The 16,788-nt window shown below is 53.5% G+C and overlaps 1 protein-coding gene across 7 annotated transcripts in view; it reads left to right on the forward strand.

Moving 5' to 3' along the window:
• LSR (lipolysis stimulated lipoprotein receptor) overlaps positions 1-16,363 on the forward strand; it is a 28,234-nt gene extending 11,871 nt beyond the window's left edge. For 3 of the 7 annotated variants that reach the window (XM_073322854.2, XM_073322860.2, XM_073322859.2), the window contains 8 exons: positions 5,364-5,483; positions 8,648-8,704; positions 11,794-11,940; positions 12,198-12,374; positions 12,859-12,918; positions 13,626-13,757; positions 14,016-14,605; positions 15,659-16,363. In XM_073322854.2, the coding sequence (XP_073178955.2) occupies positions 5,364-5,483; positions 8,648-8,704; positions 11,794-11,940; positions 12,198-12,374; positions 12,859-12,918; positions 13,626-13,757; positions 14,016-14,605; positions 15,659-15,694 (1,319 nt within the window). In that variant the 3' untranslated portion in view covers positions 15,695-16,363. The remainder of the gene's footprint in view (positions 1-5,363; positions 5,484-8,647; positions 8,705-11,793; positions 11,941-12,197; positions 12,375-12,858; positions 12,919-13,625; positions 13,758-14,015; positions 14,606-15,658) is intronic. The other 4 variants (XM_073322855.2, XM_073322858.2, XM_073322856.2 and 1 more) reach the window with 4 other exon arrangements.
• Positions 16,364-16,788: the final 425 nt, after the last annotated feature.

The following is a 16,788-nucleotide window of genomic DNA, read 5'->3' on the forward strand; positions in this document are numbered from 1 at the left end:
CAGCAAATTTGCGGATGATACTAAACTAGGAGGAGTGGTAGATACGCTGGAGGGCAGGGATAGGATACAGAGGGACCTAGACAAATTGGAGGATTGGGCCAAAAGAAATCTGATGAGGTTCAATAAGGACCAGTGCAGGGTCCTGCACTTAGGACGGAAGAGCCCAATGCACAGCTATAGACTAGGGACCGAATGGCTAGGCAGCAGTTCTGCGGAAAAGGACCTAGGGGTGACAGTGGACGAGAAGCTGGATATGAGTCAGCAGTGTGCCCTTGTTGCCAAGAAGGCCAATGGCATTTTGGGATGTATAAGTAGGGCCATAGCGAGCAGATCGAGGGATGTGATCGTTCCCCTCTATTCGACATTGGTGAGGCCTCATCTGGAGTACTGTGTCCAGTTTTGGGTGCCACACTACAAGAAGGATGTGGATAAATTGGAGAGAGTCCAGCGAAGGGCAACAAAAATGATTAGGGCTCTGGAACACATGAGTTATGAGGAGAGGCTGAGGGAACTGGGATTGTTTAGTCTGCAGAAGAGAAGAATGAGGGGGGATTTGATAGCTACTTTCAACTACCTGAGAGGTGGTTCCAGAGAGGATGGTTCTAGACTATTCTCAGTGGTAGAAGAGGACTGAACGAGGAGTAATGGTCTCAAGTTGCAGTGGGGGAGGTTTAGGTTGGATATTAGGAAAAACTTTTTCACTAGGAGGGTGGTGAAACAATGGAATGCGTTGCCTAGGGAGGTGGTAGAATCTCCTTCCTTAGAGGTTTTTAAGGTCAGGCTTGACAAAGCCCTGGCTGGGATGATTTAATTGGGGATTGGTCCTGCTCTGAGCAGGGGGTTGGACTAGATGACCTCCTGAGGTCCCTTCCAACCCTAATATTCTATGATTCTAGGGCAGGCAGAGTCCTTGTGCTGTGTCAGGGTTGGGTGCAGCCTCACCGTTGAGTCTGTGCCCCAGAGTGGGAGCTGCACAGTGATCTCTCCCACGTCTGTGCAGCCAGTGGCCTGTGCTCCCCAATGCCATGCTGGTGCCTCCACATTTATTTGACCAAAAAATTAGCAGAATTTTTTGGTGCAAAAGGCCCTCAGGAGTAACTGTGCCAGGTGGAGGGCTTGTGCTGGTCATTTATTAGGTATTCCATGGTAACCCCCAACTCTCTTATTAGGTGTATTACGGTAGCGCTCGGGACTTTTGAGTGGTGTCCCATCACCCTCAGTATATATGGGGCAGAGGGACTGCTGTGTGTTTGCTTATTAGGTGCATTCTGGTGGGGCCTAGGGATCCCCCAACTGAGATGGGGATAGCAGGAGGCGGGGGGCAGAGCGTTTGTACTGCTTGCTTATTAGGTGTTTTATGGTAGCAGCCAGAGAAATGGGGGCAGTCCCCGCCCCAGCTGAGATTGGGGCTATAGTGCCAGGTGCCGCACAGACACACACAGTGAGAGACAGTCCCTGCCCCACAGAGCTCAGTCTAAAGATACAGAGCGGGGATTATTATCCCCATTTTATATTTGGGAAAACTAAGGCACAGAGCGATGTAATATGCCCAAGCTCACTCAGGGTGCCTGTGGCAGGGCACGAACTGAACCCAGATCTCCTGAGTCCCAGTTGAGTGTCTTAACTCCAGGCCCGGATAATTCCTGTTTATGCCGGTGGCGTGGTGGTTTCCAGAAGGAGGGAGCTAATACAGCAGTGGCTTTGAAACTGAAGTGGGAGCTCTGAAAAGAAAGTGCTGCCATTAAGCTATTGGAAGAGAGTTCACCACCACAGAAATGCAGCCACCTCTGGGGTGGAATGCAACAACTCCTTAATAGCCCTTTTGTGTCACTCACCCAGTGCTGAAATGCAGCCACCTCTGGGATTTGGCAAAACAAATATTTAACAGTGGACAGTAACAGGAGAGAGTTTAGGGCAGGTAGCAAAGAGTGCTGCGTATGACCGGAAGCAGGTGGAGAAGATGAGAGGGGCAGAATTGAGCTCCCTATAATAGCAGGAGCGTTGTGGCCAAACTCCAACAGTAGTGGGGGATCTTTAACCATTGTGCAAACTGTCACAGTCTCTGTTACACATTTCACCATGCTGGGGCATTCGGGCCAGCGCTGACTCTGCTGGGAGAGCGCCCCCACCCAGCTCTTTGCAGCATAGCATTGCTGGGGCATTGGGTTAGGGTGAGGGTGCTGAGTCCCCCATCTGTGACTAGAACTCCTGGGTCCTGTTCCAGCTCTAACCACTCATAGCCCTGCAGTGACCCACGCCTGGGTATCAGAACAGCAGTATCTGGTTAAGGTTAAGCTGAGTGCTCTGGTGTCAGATGCTCTGAGCTCCATCAGGAAGGGGAGAGGGATGCTGTCCTGTGATTAAGGCACAGACTAGAACTCAGGCCTCCTGGGTTCAATTCCCATCTCTGCCATGGACTCCTTGTGACCTTGGAAAAAAAGTCCTTTCCCCTCTGCCTCAGTTTCCCCATCTGGGGATAAAAAACCTGCCATTGTGTAGTTTTATTGGAAGCTTTTTGGGACAGGGACGGTCTCTTGCTGTGTGTCTGGGCAGCGCCTGTCATGATGGGGCCTGGATCTCAGCTGGGGCAGGGACTGCATCTCAGCAGTGCCAGGCATGATGGGGCCTGGATATCGGTTGGCTCTACTCCAATACAAATATTTTCAGGTTCTACTGCTTTTGCTGTAGTTTCACAATGTAAATCAACCGCATTGTATTATGGTGGGTCAAAAGTCCACAGCAAAACTCTTTTCCCTGTGATCATGTGTCTAAAACCAACTGGAGCTGTGCTTCAACTGTCTCCAGCCAAACTCTGTTAAATTATCATGCCTTTTCTTTTTGTGTTGTCTTACCCGGAGGCGTTTCTGTGATAACAGCAGCTTTGTTGTAACCTGGCTAAACTGGTGCGTGATTCATGCAGCAAAAATCTTCAGTTTCTAACACTCATCTAGAGTCTTGTGCTTATAAACTCTGGATCACTTCCCCCTACCAGAGTGCAGCCAGCTCAGGGGTGGAACACTGCAATTGGCTAACAGCAGTACCCAACAGTTAAGTCATAACCCTAATTACAGCTGATCACAATTCTAATGATTCCCTTACATAACACTTTCCATCCTTGCAGTGCTTTGCAAAGGTTTAATTACCATTTGGGACAGGAAGTGTCAATCTAATTGAAACTGTGGCTGAAGATGCAGGTCAGCAGAATTGAACCAATTAGCTCAGGACTCTAGTTATGTCCTAGTTAGGCTGCTAGGTGTTGTGGCTGGATTTTATGATGATCGTTTGATGTCACAGATCCCAGATTTCAGCATCACTCAGTGAATTGGAGCAGCTGAGGACACTGCTTGTTTATAAAGTGTAAAAAGCTTGCTGGCATCAGGGAGAGCGATACTGGAAGGCTGCGTCCAGCTCTGGGGTGCGCTTTTTATGAAGGATGTTGGAAAAACTGCAGAGGGTGTATAGAAGAGCTGCAAAAATAATCCAAGGGCTGGAGTAAAGGCCTGAGAGTGAGAGAATGAAAAAGTTTGATCTCTTCAGTTTGTCCAAAAGAAGATCAGTGGGTGATTTGATTTTTTTCGTGGGGAGAAAATCCCAGGTACTAATGAGCTCTTCAGTCTAGTGGAGAATGGTAGAACAAGAACCAACATATGGAAGTTAAAGCCAGACACGCTTCAAGTAGAAAGGAAGGGCAAATTTAACAGCCAGGGTGATTAACCCTTATGACTTCCCCAGGGAAGTGGTGGATTGTCCATCTCTTGGGGTCATTCAATCCAGCCTGGAGGCTTTTCTGGAAGATGGTTTTGTCCAACACAATCTGTGGGTAACAGGGTGAAAGTCCCTGGCCTGTGTTATACAGGAGGCCAGATGAGAGGAGACGTCCGGCCAAAATACAAGATGATCTAATGGGCATGCAGCAAAATCCTAGACCAAGTTTGTCAAAACTGACTCATGGTTCAGGTCCTAAAACCAACAATATACAAGATCTTGGGCATAGGTGAAGTGGCATGTCTGAGGTCAAGGCAAGAGCTGGGGATAGAACCCCGGTGTCCTAACCCCCGGTCTAGCGCACTATCCACTACACCACACAGCCAGGCTAAGTTTCCTCTAAGCCATGTGGCCACATAGCAGGCTATCAAGGACTGCGCAGGGGCAAGAGGTGCCTCTCCCCCGGCCCCGGGACTCCTGCGGCAGACAAGAGGTGCCTCTGCCCCAGCGTGGTGAGAGAGGGCTGCGAGAACTCCTCTCTCTCTCTTCGCTGCAGCCCTGGGGCAGCCAGGACTCCAAACCCCTCATCCCTGGCCACACCCCAGAGCCTGCACCCACAGCTGGAACCCTCACACCCTTGTATGCCAGCCCTCTGCCCCAGCCCTGAGCCCCCTCCCACACTCCGAACCCCTCAGTCCCACCCACGCCGCACATCACCTCCATACTGGTGCACATAAAATTCATTCCGCATGTAAAAAATTAGAGGGATCATTGTACATTGGGCTGAAATTTTTCAGACGCAACTAGTGATTTGTGTGGGACTCCTTACAGAGACCTGACTTCTTCTTTTCTTTTTTGGGAAGTCGGCACGTTCTGAAAATCCAGGCCCAGAATCATTACCCACTTCTGAAAAATCTTGTCCCAAAGCTGCCCAGGCCGGGACTCTGGATACCTGGATTCCAGTCTCAGCTCTGCCACTGGGTTGCTGAGATCAAAAGGGCTTGTTCTCTGGCTTCCTGCTACTCCAGCCTGTTCCTGACAGCAGGGCATGGTGGCTTGCGTGCATACTTGAGGGTTTAGTGTTCATTTCGGTTTTCAAAGCCCTCAATTGGTGGAAGTGCCATTGTTCGAGATCAGCAGGTGGGGGCTGCAGCCGTTTAGCCCTGCAGGGAGTATTCTGCTTTTAATTTCTCTGCATAACTTGGTCCCATGAGCCCTGGATAATTCATACATTTCCCCTCCTGCCCCCCACATCACAGAGGCCAGCAGGGACTATCATGCCCATCCAGTCTGCCTTCCTGCACAGCGCAGGCCAGAGAGCCTCCCCCAGGGACCCCCTCCATTTTTGTGGCTGTTTCTCTAAATACTGTCCAGTTGGCTGGTATCTTATCAATAATGTGAAGCCCTGACTCCCAGCCTCCCCAGTTCTAACCCAGTAGACCCCACTCCCCTCCCAGAGCTGAGGATAGAACCCAGGAGTCCTGGCTCTGTGCTGTAACCCCTGGACACTACTACCTTTGCATAGACTATGCTGAAAGGCCTTGTTGGTGCACTGGCTCTCCTGCTTGGAGACCCCTCCTGCATGTTAGCCTGTGACTCCGATTCTCCTGCCCTGGCTCTGGTGTCTCCAGCTTTGCCTTCATCTGTCTCCCCTGCAGATGCCGACCTCAGCATTGACCAGACAGCCTGGGGCGACAGCGGCGTGTACTACTGCACCGTTACCTCTTCACAAGACCTGCAGGGCAACAACGAGGCCTACGCCGAGCTCATCGTGCTGGGTAAGTGGCCAGGACTTGGACACAAACAGGTGGGGAGCGGGATGTTCTATTGGGGTTTGGGGGGTGCTGTCGGAGATGCGATGCCAGGCTAGATGGGTCCATGGGTCTGATCTGGGGAGGAGGTGGGATACCAGGCTAGATGGGCTCACCACTCTGCTCCAAGGCAGCAAGGGTCGGAGATTGGCGCATGGGGCTGGGCAGGGGCAGATATTGGGCCAGATTAGGCAGCTACTTCCCTTTCCACACGTTGCTGGTAAATCGGTGCGTGCCATTCTCTGCCCAGTGCCCAACTTCCCCGACGGTGGCTTTTGGAGCAGAGTAACAGCAGCACCAATCAGAGGCATTAGCAGCATTTTGGGCTAGGAAGAGGGTAACCAGAAAGGGGAAGCGGTGACTCCTGCAGCCCACCCAGGGCAGTGCTGTCCTGCTCTTACACAGCTCCTGCCTCCCTTCCTCATCCCCGGGGCCTTTCCGATTCTGCCCCACGGCATCTTCCTCATGGACCCTTTCCTCTCTGTGCTGCTTGCACTGCTCCGCAAACAGGAATTTCAACCTCCCAGTCAGGTAAATAACAGAGAGGACAGGAGTTAATACAAAGAGACTTAGGGAGCAGAAACTAAGAAGATTTTTCCAACAGTCCCTTTGTATTAACTTCTGTCTTCTCTGCTATTTTCAATTAACTCCTTCCCATTCAGTGTCATCTGTGAGCTGGCGTGTCTGTCCAGCACAGCTGGCCTAGCTTCCTAAAGAGCAATCACTTCATTATTAACATTACAATAGTGCCAGCTGAGATTGGGGCCCCATTGCAATGGGCACTGCACGGACACATATCTAGAAATAGTCCCTGCCCCAGCTGAGATTGGGGCCCCGTTGTGCCAGGCGCTACCCATACAGCGAGAGACAGTCCCTGCCCCAAAGAATTTGCAACGAGACAAAGAGTGGAAGGGGGAGCTGATGCTTGCAGGCCAAGTGACTTGCCTATTTCACGCAGTAGGTCATTGGCAGAGGTGGGAATAGTACCTAGTTGTCCTGACTCCCAGTCACAATGCCAACCATCATGCAGCACTACCTAGTAGCACTCGCAGCTGGTGTAAGATGTGACTTTCCACACGCCCCTCCCACCAAATCTCCTGAAGCGTCTCTTCTTCCCTGCCGCCCGTCTCATAAATTTACTGTCTTTCTCCTGACCTGGTTGCTAACAGGAGGTATGGGAGTTAGAAGCTAGCTTACCTGCTGGAGCTAAAAGGAATTCTGTATTCTGCAGTGGGTTTTATCCCGGGTTCTGAAAGGGATACGGACTCTAGTGCATTAAAGCAGGGGGCTGGGAGCCAGGACTCCAGGGTTCCATCCCTGGGGGAGTGGGACCTAGTGGGTTAGAGCAGGGGATTGGGAGCCAGGACTCCTCATTTCCCTCCCCAAACCAGGCATAGAACCCAGGTCTAATGGATTTTTTGGGGGGAAGCGGGGGGTAGGAGGGTGTGTGGAATTGAGAGCCAGGACTCCTGGGTTCTATCCCTGCTTTGTGAGGGGATTGGGGTCTAATGGGTTAAAGGGGGTGCCTGGGAAACAGGACTCCTGGGTTCTATGCCTGACTGTTCTAGTTTGTTGGGAATCAGGAGCTTTTTGTGCTGATCGTGCTCTTCTCCCCAAATGTCCTGCCTGTTTCAACATTCAGAGAGCAGCCCTCTGGGCACTGGAACTCCACGACCTAATAGTAATTAGCCCTGGAATTACTCTGATCCTGTTGCGTTTTTCCAGGGTTATGTCACTGATCCCAGTGTGTCACTCCCATGAGCAGTGCCACGGTTCCCTGCCATAGGGGACAGCAAAGGAGGCTGGCACTCAGTTGTGTGGGTGTAGCAGTGCTGAACAGCTCATCCATGGAGATCTGCCGGGTGAGGGCTGGGAGTCAGGACTCCTGGCTTGTATCTCAGCAGGCACATCCATCCCCCTCTCTCTGTAGAATGGAAATGCAGTGATGCAAAGGAGCTCAGTGGTGGGCAAAATATTGCCGGGTCTGGAGATGCTTTTCCGGCACCCTTACTGAGTAGCCTCCGTCCTGGGGGCCTCCCTCAGGACAGCTGTGCCTGGGGAGCCCTGATCTGAAAGGAGTTGTCTTCTGTAACCTCCCATCACCCCACTTAGATATCCCTCTGCAGTGGCCTGACTGCCCCAAACGTCCTTATCCTAGAGCCCACCTGCCCCTAGCACTCTTGTGCTCATAGGTTCGGCCATTGTGGGGATAAGAGGTGTCTTGGCTGGATGGCTGTTCAGGCACAGGTACCATCATCCCACCCAGAAGGCGAGGCCTTCGCCCAGCACCCCACCCAGAGCCACCATGGCACAACAGGAGGGGGTGGACTGCTTGGAAGGGAGAGGGGGTGCTGGCTAGATTGGAGACAGAGACCCTAGGGGCCACAGGGAGAGGGGAGCAAGACTAGTTGGGCAAAGGGATTGGCGCTGATGGGAGCCCGGAGGCTGAGGTCAGAGAGAGGCATTTGGAGAGGAGGATGGAGTTGTCTCTGGTGCTCTGGATAATGTGCCGTTGGTCCAAACTGTTATGGATCCTGTTATGGAGGCCCTGGAGAACATAGTGGATCTACAGCCAAATCCATCTTAGATTCAGCTTGCGGGTTCTGGAGAACAGGACCATGTGGATCTGTGGCCAAACCCACCCTGGCTTTGGTTCTCTGCTGGAGTATGTAGCATCTGGCTCCACTTCACTCCTGTAGGATATGAGAGACTGCCCGGATGGCCGCGTCAAATCTTGCTGCGGCAAGAGTCAGACACTGCAGCCGTGAAGTTTGAAAGCCTGGCTTGAGGATTTGCTGCTAGATAAGTGGAAAAAGAGGAGTTCAGTCTCTCCTCCATTCCAGGCACCAAATGCCCACATGGCAGGGCCCAATCATTGATGATCTACCTGACTGGCAGGGTTACCTGGCTGTAGCTACAGCCGAAATCTTTTTTTTTTTTTTAATTTCTTCCCTTTGTGAGTGAGCTCTCTAAAGCACCAACCACTCGGGTGCCAGTTTGAATGCCCACCTGGGCCAGTGCGCTGCTTGCTATCCCCACCTCCACCCTTTATAGCACAGTTGGCTTCAAATTGCTTGCCATTACGGCGTTCACCTATATCTCTAGTAACTGTCTGTCTCTCTGTCCCATAGGCAAATCATCTGAAGTCTCGGAGCTTTTACCAGGCTTTCAGATAGGGCACATGGAAGGTACTTGCCTTGCTAGATTTGGGGCTGGCAGGGTGGGGAAATTATGCCACCACTTAACTTTTATGCAGTGAACATTACTCTTGGATCATGACTGAGGCAGAGCTAGGAGGATGTGAGCCAGTGGGAGGAGAGAAGTAGCTAAAGGGGCTTTAATTCGCTCTTTCGGAGAGGTTTTGTTCCATGTCTGTACAGCGCCTGGCACAATGGGGTCCTGGTCCGAGAGCGGGGCTCCTAACTACTGCCATAATAAACCTAATAGCGATAAAAATGTACAGTGCTCAGCATGGGGTGCTGGGCGCTATTGTAATACTTAAGTAATTACCTCATAATAATTATCGATTTCTAGGTAATATCATCCAGTTCTGGTTTTGTCCCGCAGCGGGTGACAGTGCTGTGGGTGCCCCATGGAATTCTTTGATAGTGCTGGTGGAAACGCATTTCCTGCAGAACGGAAATGGCGATATTCCGAATTCGGGGCGGGATCTTGACAGGCTCCGGTCTCCCCAAGTTGGGGGCGGAATGCCAAAAATACCGTATCAAAGCACTTTGTTTCAGTGTTTATATTTCATTTGGTTGGGGGCCAGAGGCTTATATAACACACAACAAGTCTGAACAGCAGTACTTTACACGAAATTGGTATCTTCCTGCAAAACGCTTTGATTTCATCAATGTGGCATTTTCTGACAGAAAACTGTCCTGATGGAATATTTTTGACCTGGCTTTACTCCTTAGTGCAAGCCTCAAAGGGGCCAGACTCAAGGTGAAAGTCCCCCTGGAGCAAGGGTGGGCAAACTACAGCCCGTCAGGGCTTTGGATCTGGCCCGCGGGACCGCCTCCTGTGGTGCCGCAGGCCCCACGCCGCTCTCAGAAGTGGCTGCCACCACGTCCCTTGGGCCCGGGAGGGCAGAGGGCTCTGTGCGTTGCCCTGGCCTCCAGACACTGCCCCCCGCGGCTCCCATTGGCCATGAATGGGGAACCGTGGCCAATGAGAGCTTCAGGGGAGGTACCTGGAGGTGTGGCAAGGGCAGTGCGTGCAGACACACACCTCACCTCCCCTCCCCCGGGCCGCGCAGGGACGTGGTTCCGGCCGCTGGCCAGGGCAGGCATGCAGGGAGCCTACCCTGGCCCCGATCCGTGCCACTGCCACCCCATAGCCCGACCCCCTCCTGCACCCTGTCCCCCAACTCCCTGCCTGCACCTCACACCTCTCCTGCACCCCAGCCCCCTGCCCTGAACCCCCATCGCACCTCGCATCCCTCCTGCACCCAACCCCTTGCCCTGAGCCCGTTCTTGCACACCGCACCCCCTCACACACCCCGCACTCCCTCACACACCCCAACCCTGCATACAATTTCCCTACCCAGATGTGGCCGTCAGCCCAAAAAGTTTGCCCACCCCTGCTCCAGAGCCTGAACTCTACATCTCCTGGTGTTTGTTTAGATTACGCTCTCCTTGTGGTAGGGCACAGAGCAGAGTTGAGTATGTACCCTGCCTCCCAGCCCAGACCCTACTCCCCTTCCAGAGCCAGGGATAGAACCCAGGAGTCCTGGCTCCTAGCCCCTTCCCATCCCCCTCTACTCTAACCCACTTGACCCCATCTTCCTTTCAGACTACAAGATATAGGCCTGATGCGGGGGGTCAGACAGACCATGGTGGTGATCTGCTTGCCTGGCCTCCATCACTGTCCTATCTAAGCATCTCACACTCTTCAATGTATTTATCTGCATGCTATTTCAGGGATTCCTTCCACCTCACCATGCCAAGGACTCTGTGCCCGCCATGATTTCTCCCCACCCCCCCCCATGCCAGGAGCTAGTGTGTTCCCAACCATGCTGTCTGGGAGACAAGTCATGCAGGGTATCTATATGTTAAACTGCATCTGGACACTGAGCTGTGGGCAGGGGAGTTATGCCTGAAGGTGTTAATGGCACCAGAAACTGGTTCCTTCATTTATAGACCATTGCAGAGTTGCTTGAAACTGTATCTTTGCTAATCGGATGCTGGGGCCCCTGGGGCCTCCGTTTTCCCCCTTCTGGACTTCTGATTTCTCCCCAAAATCAATAGGGTTCCACCCATGGATGCCTAAAACATTCCCTGGAGTTTTGGAGTGGATTGCATGCAGTGTTCATACTTTTCTGTGTTAAACAAATGCCATCAAGGGCTTTGCCAAGGTTGTCCAAACATCCACTCCCTCTTTGGATCTTACTAAATTCTTAGCCTCAACAGTATCTTGTGGCAATGAGTTCCGCAGGCTAATCACCCACTGACTGGCTCTGTTTTGTATACACCACTTCTTTAACCTAGCATACAAAGGCGACCAAGATCTGATGGCTGGGGGATGAAGTAAGACAAATCCAGAGTGGAAATAAGGGCAGATTTTTCCCCAGGGGGCAGAATTAACCCTGGGGACGACTGCTCCCGGGACGGGGCAGATTCTCCAGCCCTCGGAGTCTTTCCACTGAGATCAGGCATCTCTCTAAGCTCCTCCCTAGCTCAACTACCAGATCAGGGCTTGAAATCTACAAAAAGGGCGAAGTTAAGGGTGCATTTGCTCAACCCCAGATCTGGGCTGCAGGCAGAAATTGCTGGCGGAGGTTCTCAGCCTGGACTATGCAGCAGGGCCGAATGGTCCTGTCTGGGCCTTGAAATCTATGCAAGTTCCCATGGTGATTTTTGTGCATCTAACTCCAGATGCCACCTAATAGTAATGCCTAGCTCCTTCAGAGCATGCTCCATTCGCACATCTTTACAAAGGTGGTCAAGATCATAATCCCCACTTTAGAGAAGGGGAAACTGAGGCACAGAGCCTTGATGTGTCCAAGTCACCCAGCAGGCCACTGGCAGAGCTAGGAATAGAACTGGGTATTTTCCACCAGGCCCTGCTGTCTCCCAGTTGGTCTGGTTTGTTTCCCACGGGGCCTCCTGTAAATCAGCCCCTCTTAGGGTGTCTCGAACCCAAAGCCCCAGGTCAAACTTTGGCCTTGGTGTATGCCTCTGTGTCCCCAGGGCAGGGAGGCCCTGATGCCAATCCGCTGGGTGGGTTCAGTTGGCGACTGAGTCTATAATGAGAAACCTCTCCCTCTTCGCAGACTGGCTCTTCGTCGTCCTGGTGGTGCTGGGATTCCTCCTCCTCTTCCTCCTCTTGGGCATCTGCTGGTGCCAGTGCTGTCCCCACACCTGCTGCTGCTATGTCCGGTGCCCCTGCTGCCCTGAGAGGTGCTGCTGCCCAGAAGCTCGTGAGTTCTCTCCTCTGTCTCCTGCTGCACGACAAACTGACAAAAGGAGTGGGCGGGGGGCACTCCTGGGTTCTGTCTGCAGCTCTGCGGGGGGAGTGGTGTCTAGTGTGTGTGTGGGGGGGGGGGGGGCTGGGAACCAAACTCCTGGGTTCTCTCCCTGATGCTGGGAGGGCAGTTTGGGGAGGTCCTGCAATGGGGCTATTTCTGCTGATCTGCATGTTCCGATCCCTCAAACTTCCCCTGCTTTCTCTTTTCAGTCTACACCGCTGGAAAAGCTGCCACTGCCGGCGTCCCCAGTGTTTACGCTCAGAGTGTCGCTGCCCCCAGTATCTACTCCCACCCAAACCCCGGGAAGCTAGGTCCTCCTGCCCCCATGATCCCCATGGGCCCCATGTACAACGGTTATGGGGCAGAGTATGACAGAGCCAGCTCCGGTAACTTTGCATTCTGTGTCAATTATGTGTTCCCACCATAGGGACTGTGCTGGAGTCAGTGACCCCAGCTGGGGGTCTGCCAACTGGCTGCAGCTCCACTGGAGTCTATGCTGATTTACATCACCCGTGGCTATCCTGAGGGTAGGATGTAAGCTGGATAGCAGCATGCCCAGTCCTAGTTACATAGTTATGGTGCTCAGCTGACTCCTTTTGCGGGGCAGGGATTGTGTCTCACTGCGTCTGGGCAGCACCTGGCACGACGGGGCCCCGATCTCAGCTGGGGCAGGGACTGTGTCTCACTGCGTCTGGGCAGCACCTGGCACAATGGGTTCTACCAGATTATAAATAAATAATGGTAGAACTATGGGCCCTGATCCTGCAGCGCTGGGACTTGCAGGACTAGGGCGCATAGAGGGGAAATCATGGCACCGAGCCGCAAGGCTGAAACTATTGATGTCCTTAATCTCTCTTGATTTCCTTGTAGTTGGTGGGAACAGCTCCCAGGTGCCCCTGCTCCGGGATACCGATAGTGGTGGGAACTCAGGTAAGGAGAAGCCAGGCTGTGAAGCAGAGACCTGGCAGATGACAGTCCAGCAACAGGAGTTGGTGAGGTGATACTGCTGCCCCCTGTTGGATGGAGTCGGCACTGCTCCTCTGTGTCTCATCGTGTCCCCTTCAGCTCAGGCAGCGAGTTATAGCCCCTTCACCGCCTGAGCCATGCTGCTAAGCAGAGTCAGGCCTGGACAGTGCTAGGATGGGAGACCTATGGCATAGGGAGTTGTCAGAAGGGCACCCTTGTCTTTTGGAGTCGGAGGCAGCGCTGGGGAGTGCTCTGCTGGGGGGAGGAGTGCTCTCCCCTTGCAGTCAGTGCTGGCCCCAGTGCCCCAGCCTGGTGGTAGGGGGCGCTGTGCGGAGAGAGGTGCTCACCAATCAACATAAAGACTGCTTAGCATGTTGATTCTTAAAGGTCTGTAAGTGCCCCATACACCCAATGGCCAAATCCCACACTGGGCAATTCCAGTCCACCCCCATTCACTTGGATCTGAGATTCTCCTTCTTTTGCTGTTGTGCGGCGTTATGTGCAGCTGTTTCCCAGCTGCCCCTTCCCAGAGGTGGCTGCATCTCAGGCATTGCTATTAAGCTGTACCTAGCTGCCTTGCCTCAGAGGTGGCTGCATCTCACTGGTAGTGCCTGCCCCTTCCAGACAGGATCGGCACTAAGGGAGTCTCTAACTCACTCCCCTCTCCCCAGCAGTGCGGAGCGGATACCGGATCCAGGCTAACCAGCAGGACGACTCCATGCGGGTCCTTTATTACATGGAGAAGGAGCTGGCCAATTTCGACCCTACACGGCCGGGCCAGGCCAATGGCAAGCTGGAGAAAGGTGAGTAGCCTCCTGGCTGTAGATTCCTCTTCTCCTTCCACCCAGCAAGAAACCCAGGGGATGCTAAGAGCTCCCTGCAGCACAACACCCCCTAGAGCCATGCTTGGGCATCGGGACCACCCCTGTTAGGGGAGAGTGCCCCCATGCTGCTCCCTGCAGCACAGTGCCCCTAATGCTGCCCTGGGGCATCGGGGCCAGCCCTGGCTGCTGGGGAGAGCACGGAGGCCTATTTAACCCTTTCTTTCTTTCCCCTCCCAGTCTCAGTGATGAGTGAGATCAGCTCCCTCCACGAAGACGACCGGCGCCAGGAGCTGCGCCAGGGGCTGGGGCGGCTGCGGACCCGGCCCATGTCACCCATCAGTGACGTGGGGGAGGGGGAGAGCGGGCGGAGTAGTGAGGCCCGGCACCACCTCCTCCCCCCTCCCCGGCGGGGCGAGCGCTATGAGGAGGAGCATTACGCCCGGCGGCCCCGCTCCCACTCTGTGGATGACCTGGACCGTGACTGGTCCCCACAGCCGGAGGGACGGGGCAGAGGGCGGGGCAGGCAGCGTCGGGACAGCTCCCCCGACTGGCGGGAGGAGGAGTACTACGGCCAGCGGCGCAGCCGCAGCAGGGACGACCTACGGGAGCTTGATAGGGGCCACTACGACGGGCGGCTCCTGCAGGAGGCGCTGCGCAAGAAGGGGAGGGCCGGCAGCCGCGAGGACCTGGACGGGGGCAGCGGGTCCAGCGCGCGATCAGGGAACAGGAGGGACCGGGATGAAGATGGCTTCCCCCCACCGCCACCACCCTACACAGAAACAGAGTCGGTCTCCTCCCGGGGCAAGAATGACCGCAAGCTCCGACGGGTAAGCGGATGGGATGCAGGGCCCTGCCCCTCTAGGGGGCACCAGCTGCCATCCCACTCCACAGTGTGGCGCTGGCTCGGGAGGAGGAGTGGGGCATGGCAGCAAATGGGACGTGGCGTTTCTCCTCTAGGGGGTGCCAAGTTGCAAATCCATGTCAGGAATGGCAGCTGTGGCTCACAAATCTAGCTGTGATCTAGGATCATTGTTCCTCCACGTAAGGGTCTTTGACAGGATGTGTGGGGCAGGAAGCCTTTAACTGCCGGAGGATAAATCTCTCTTCAGGGGATAGAAGAGGGGCAGGCGGATGTACACGGGCCTACATAACTGAGAGCACTAGACTCCAAAACTACTCCAAGCCAACGGGCGGCTCAGGGCTCTGCTGTTCTGTCCCTCTTGGACTCTGCCTTCCCCAGAAAGCCCTGGTGGCTGGCTGGTTGCTGAATTGGCTACTGAACAGGTGTTGTGGCTGCCTGTTCGGGTTTCATCACAAGTCTCCTATTGTTTGGTGCGGGGATTTTTTTTTTTAAAGCAGTTTTCTTGTACTCATAGCTGGGGAAAGAGGGCTGGGGAGGCATTTCCCCTCGCATCTTGAGGCATGTGCTGATTTTTCTCTCTCTCTCTTCCCTCCCCCGCCTCTTTTGAGACTGGAACTAGACTGCAAAATAAGCACCCAAGATGATGTGGGGTTTTTTGTTTGTTTTTTTGTTTTTTTTAAAGCCAATCCCCTGGGGGTTTTTTGAGTTCCTGGCCCATGTTGTCTGTGCACGTGTTGGTGAAGGAGGCAGGCTTCCAATATATTCCGTCACTCCCCTTGTCTCGCTAATATCCTGGGACTCTCACAGCTGTAATGCTAATGCCTTGGATTTTCTCCCACTTAAGGGCCTTTAGACCACCACCCCCAACCCCCGAGGAAATCACCTCTTGATCTTTATGATCAGCTCAACAGGTGGTGTGCTCTTAGTCTCACTGGAAGGCATTTCAACTCTGGGGGGGGCCTGTGACCAGGAGACGGGCCCTCTCTTTGCTGATCCTGCCACATCTGTTTCCTTCCAGAACCCCGACCTCAGCAGAGAGAGCTTGGTGGTTTAAACGCAATCCACTTTCCTTCCCGATCGCTTTCCTAGAGCACCACCAGTGCAGGAGATGGAGGCCATGGATCTGAGAAGGTCACGTCTTTCCTCGGAGGGCACACAGGACACTGGCTGGCCCGTTGCCACGAGGCTCAGCAAAGCAGTTGGGGCCTTGTCTACCTGGTGCTTTTATTATGAATTGGATCAACGTGCAGCCTGAGATTTCTCAAGTCAGGCAAGGGACAGGGGCTCCTGATTGCCACGGAAAAGCAGGGCATTACTGGGGAAATCTGGAGCCCTTGTCGGGGAAGAGGGTGTCTCTAAATTTTAGCCTTAATTTTAACATAGCATTTGGTTGAAATATTTGGGCCAGCTCCTCAACTGGTATAAATTGATCTCAGTTGAGCGACGTCTGCTTGACACCAGCTGGAGACCTGGCCTATTATTTTGGCTCCAATTCCCAGCTGGTCCACAGAACTGTAAATTTTTTCCCTGGATATTTTTAAATATTTTGAAGCTTTAAGACTAATTTTTTTCAAAGCTGTCTTAAAATTACATATGTTTTTTAGCAGAGTTGTGGAATCCCAGGTGCTGTACATACTTTTGCAAAAAGCTGGGCTGTTTTTTTTATCGGTAGGCTTTTGAGATTTTTCTGATTGTTGTAGAAAATAAAAAATTCAGCTAAAAATGTGTGTGGGAGGGGATTAGGGGAATGGGACATGGGGCCTTTCCCTTCTAGGGGGCAACAGAGCCAGCCACAGTGAGGGGCTACAGACCCCAACATTGTGACTGTAGCTACCATGATCCAGTGGGCGGGAACAAATGGCATCAGCTATTGGCACCCACATCTCAGGGGCAGAGAGTTGGATTGGCTCCAGACACCGAGCCCAGCCTACCCCACCTCGGTTGCTCCAGGGTGAGGCTGAGGCGACTGGGTGGATTGAAGGGGGCATGTTCAATTCTTCCCTCTACGGGATGGAATCAGAACTGCACGCTGAGGGGGGAGCTTGCCTGGGTGCAACTGGTGAAGGACACTGCCGGAGTCTACAAAGCCTGGGCCAATTGCCCTGAGAGGGGGGAGCTGCCCTCAATGTGAACAATGCTGCTTGAGTA

The sequence above is a fragment of the Lepidochelys kempii genome, chromosome 24 (assembly GCF_965140285.1).
Source record: "Lepidochelys kempii isolate rLepKem1 chromosome 24, rLepKem1.hap1, whole genome shotgun sequence".
Classification (NCBI taxonomy): Eukaryota; Metazoa; Chordata; order Testudines; family Cheloniidae; genus Lepidochelys; species Lepidochelys kempii.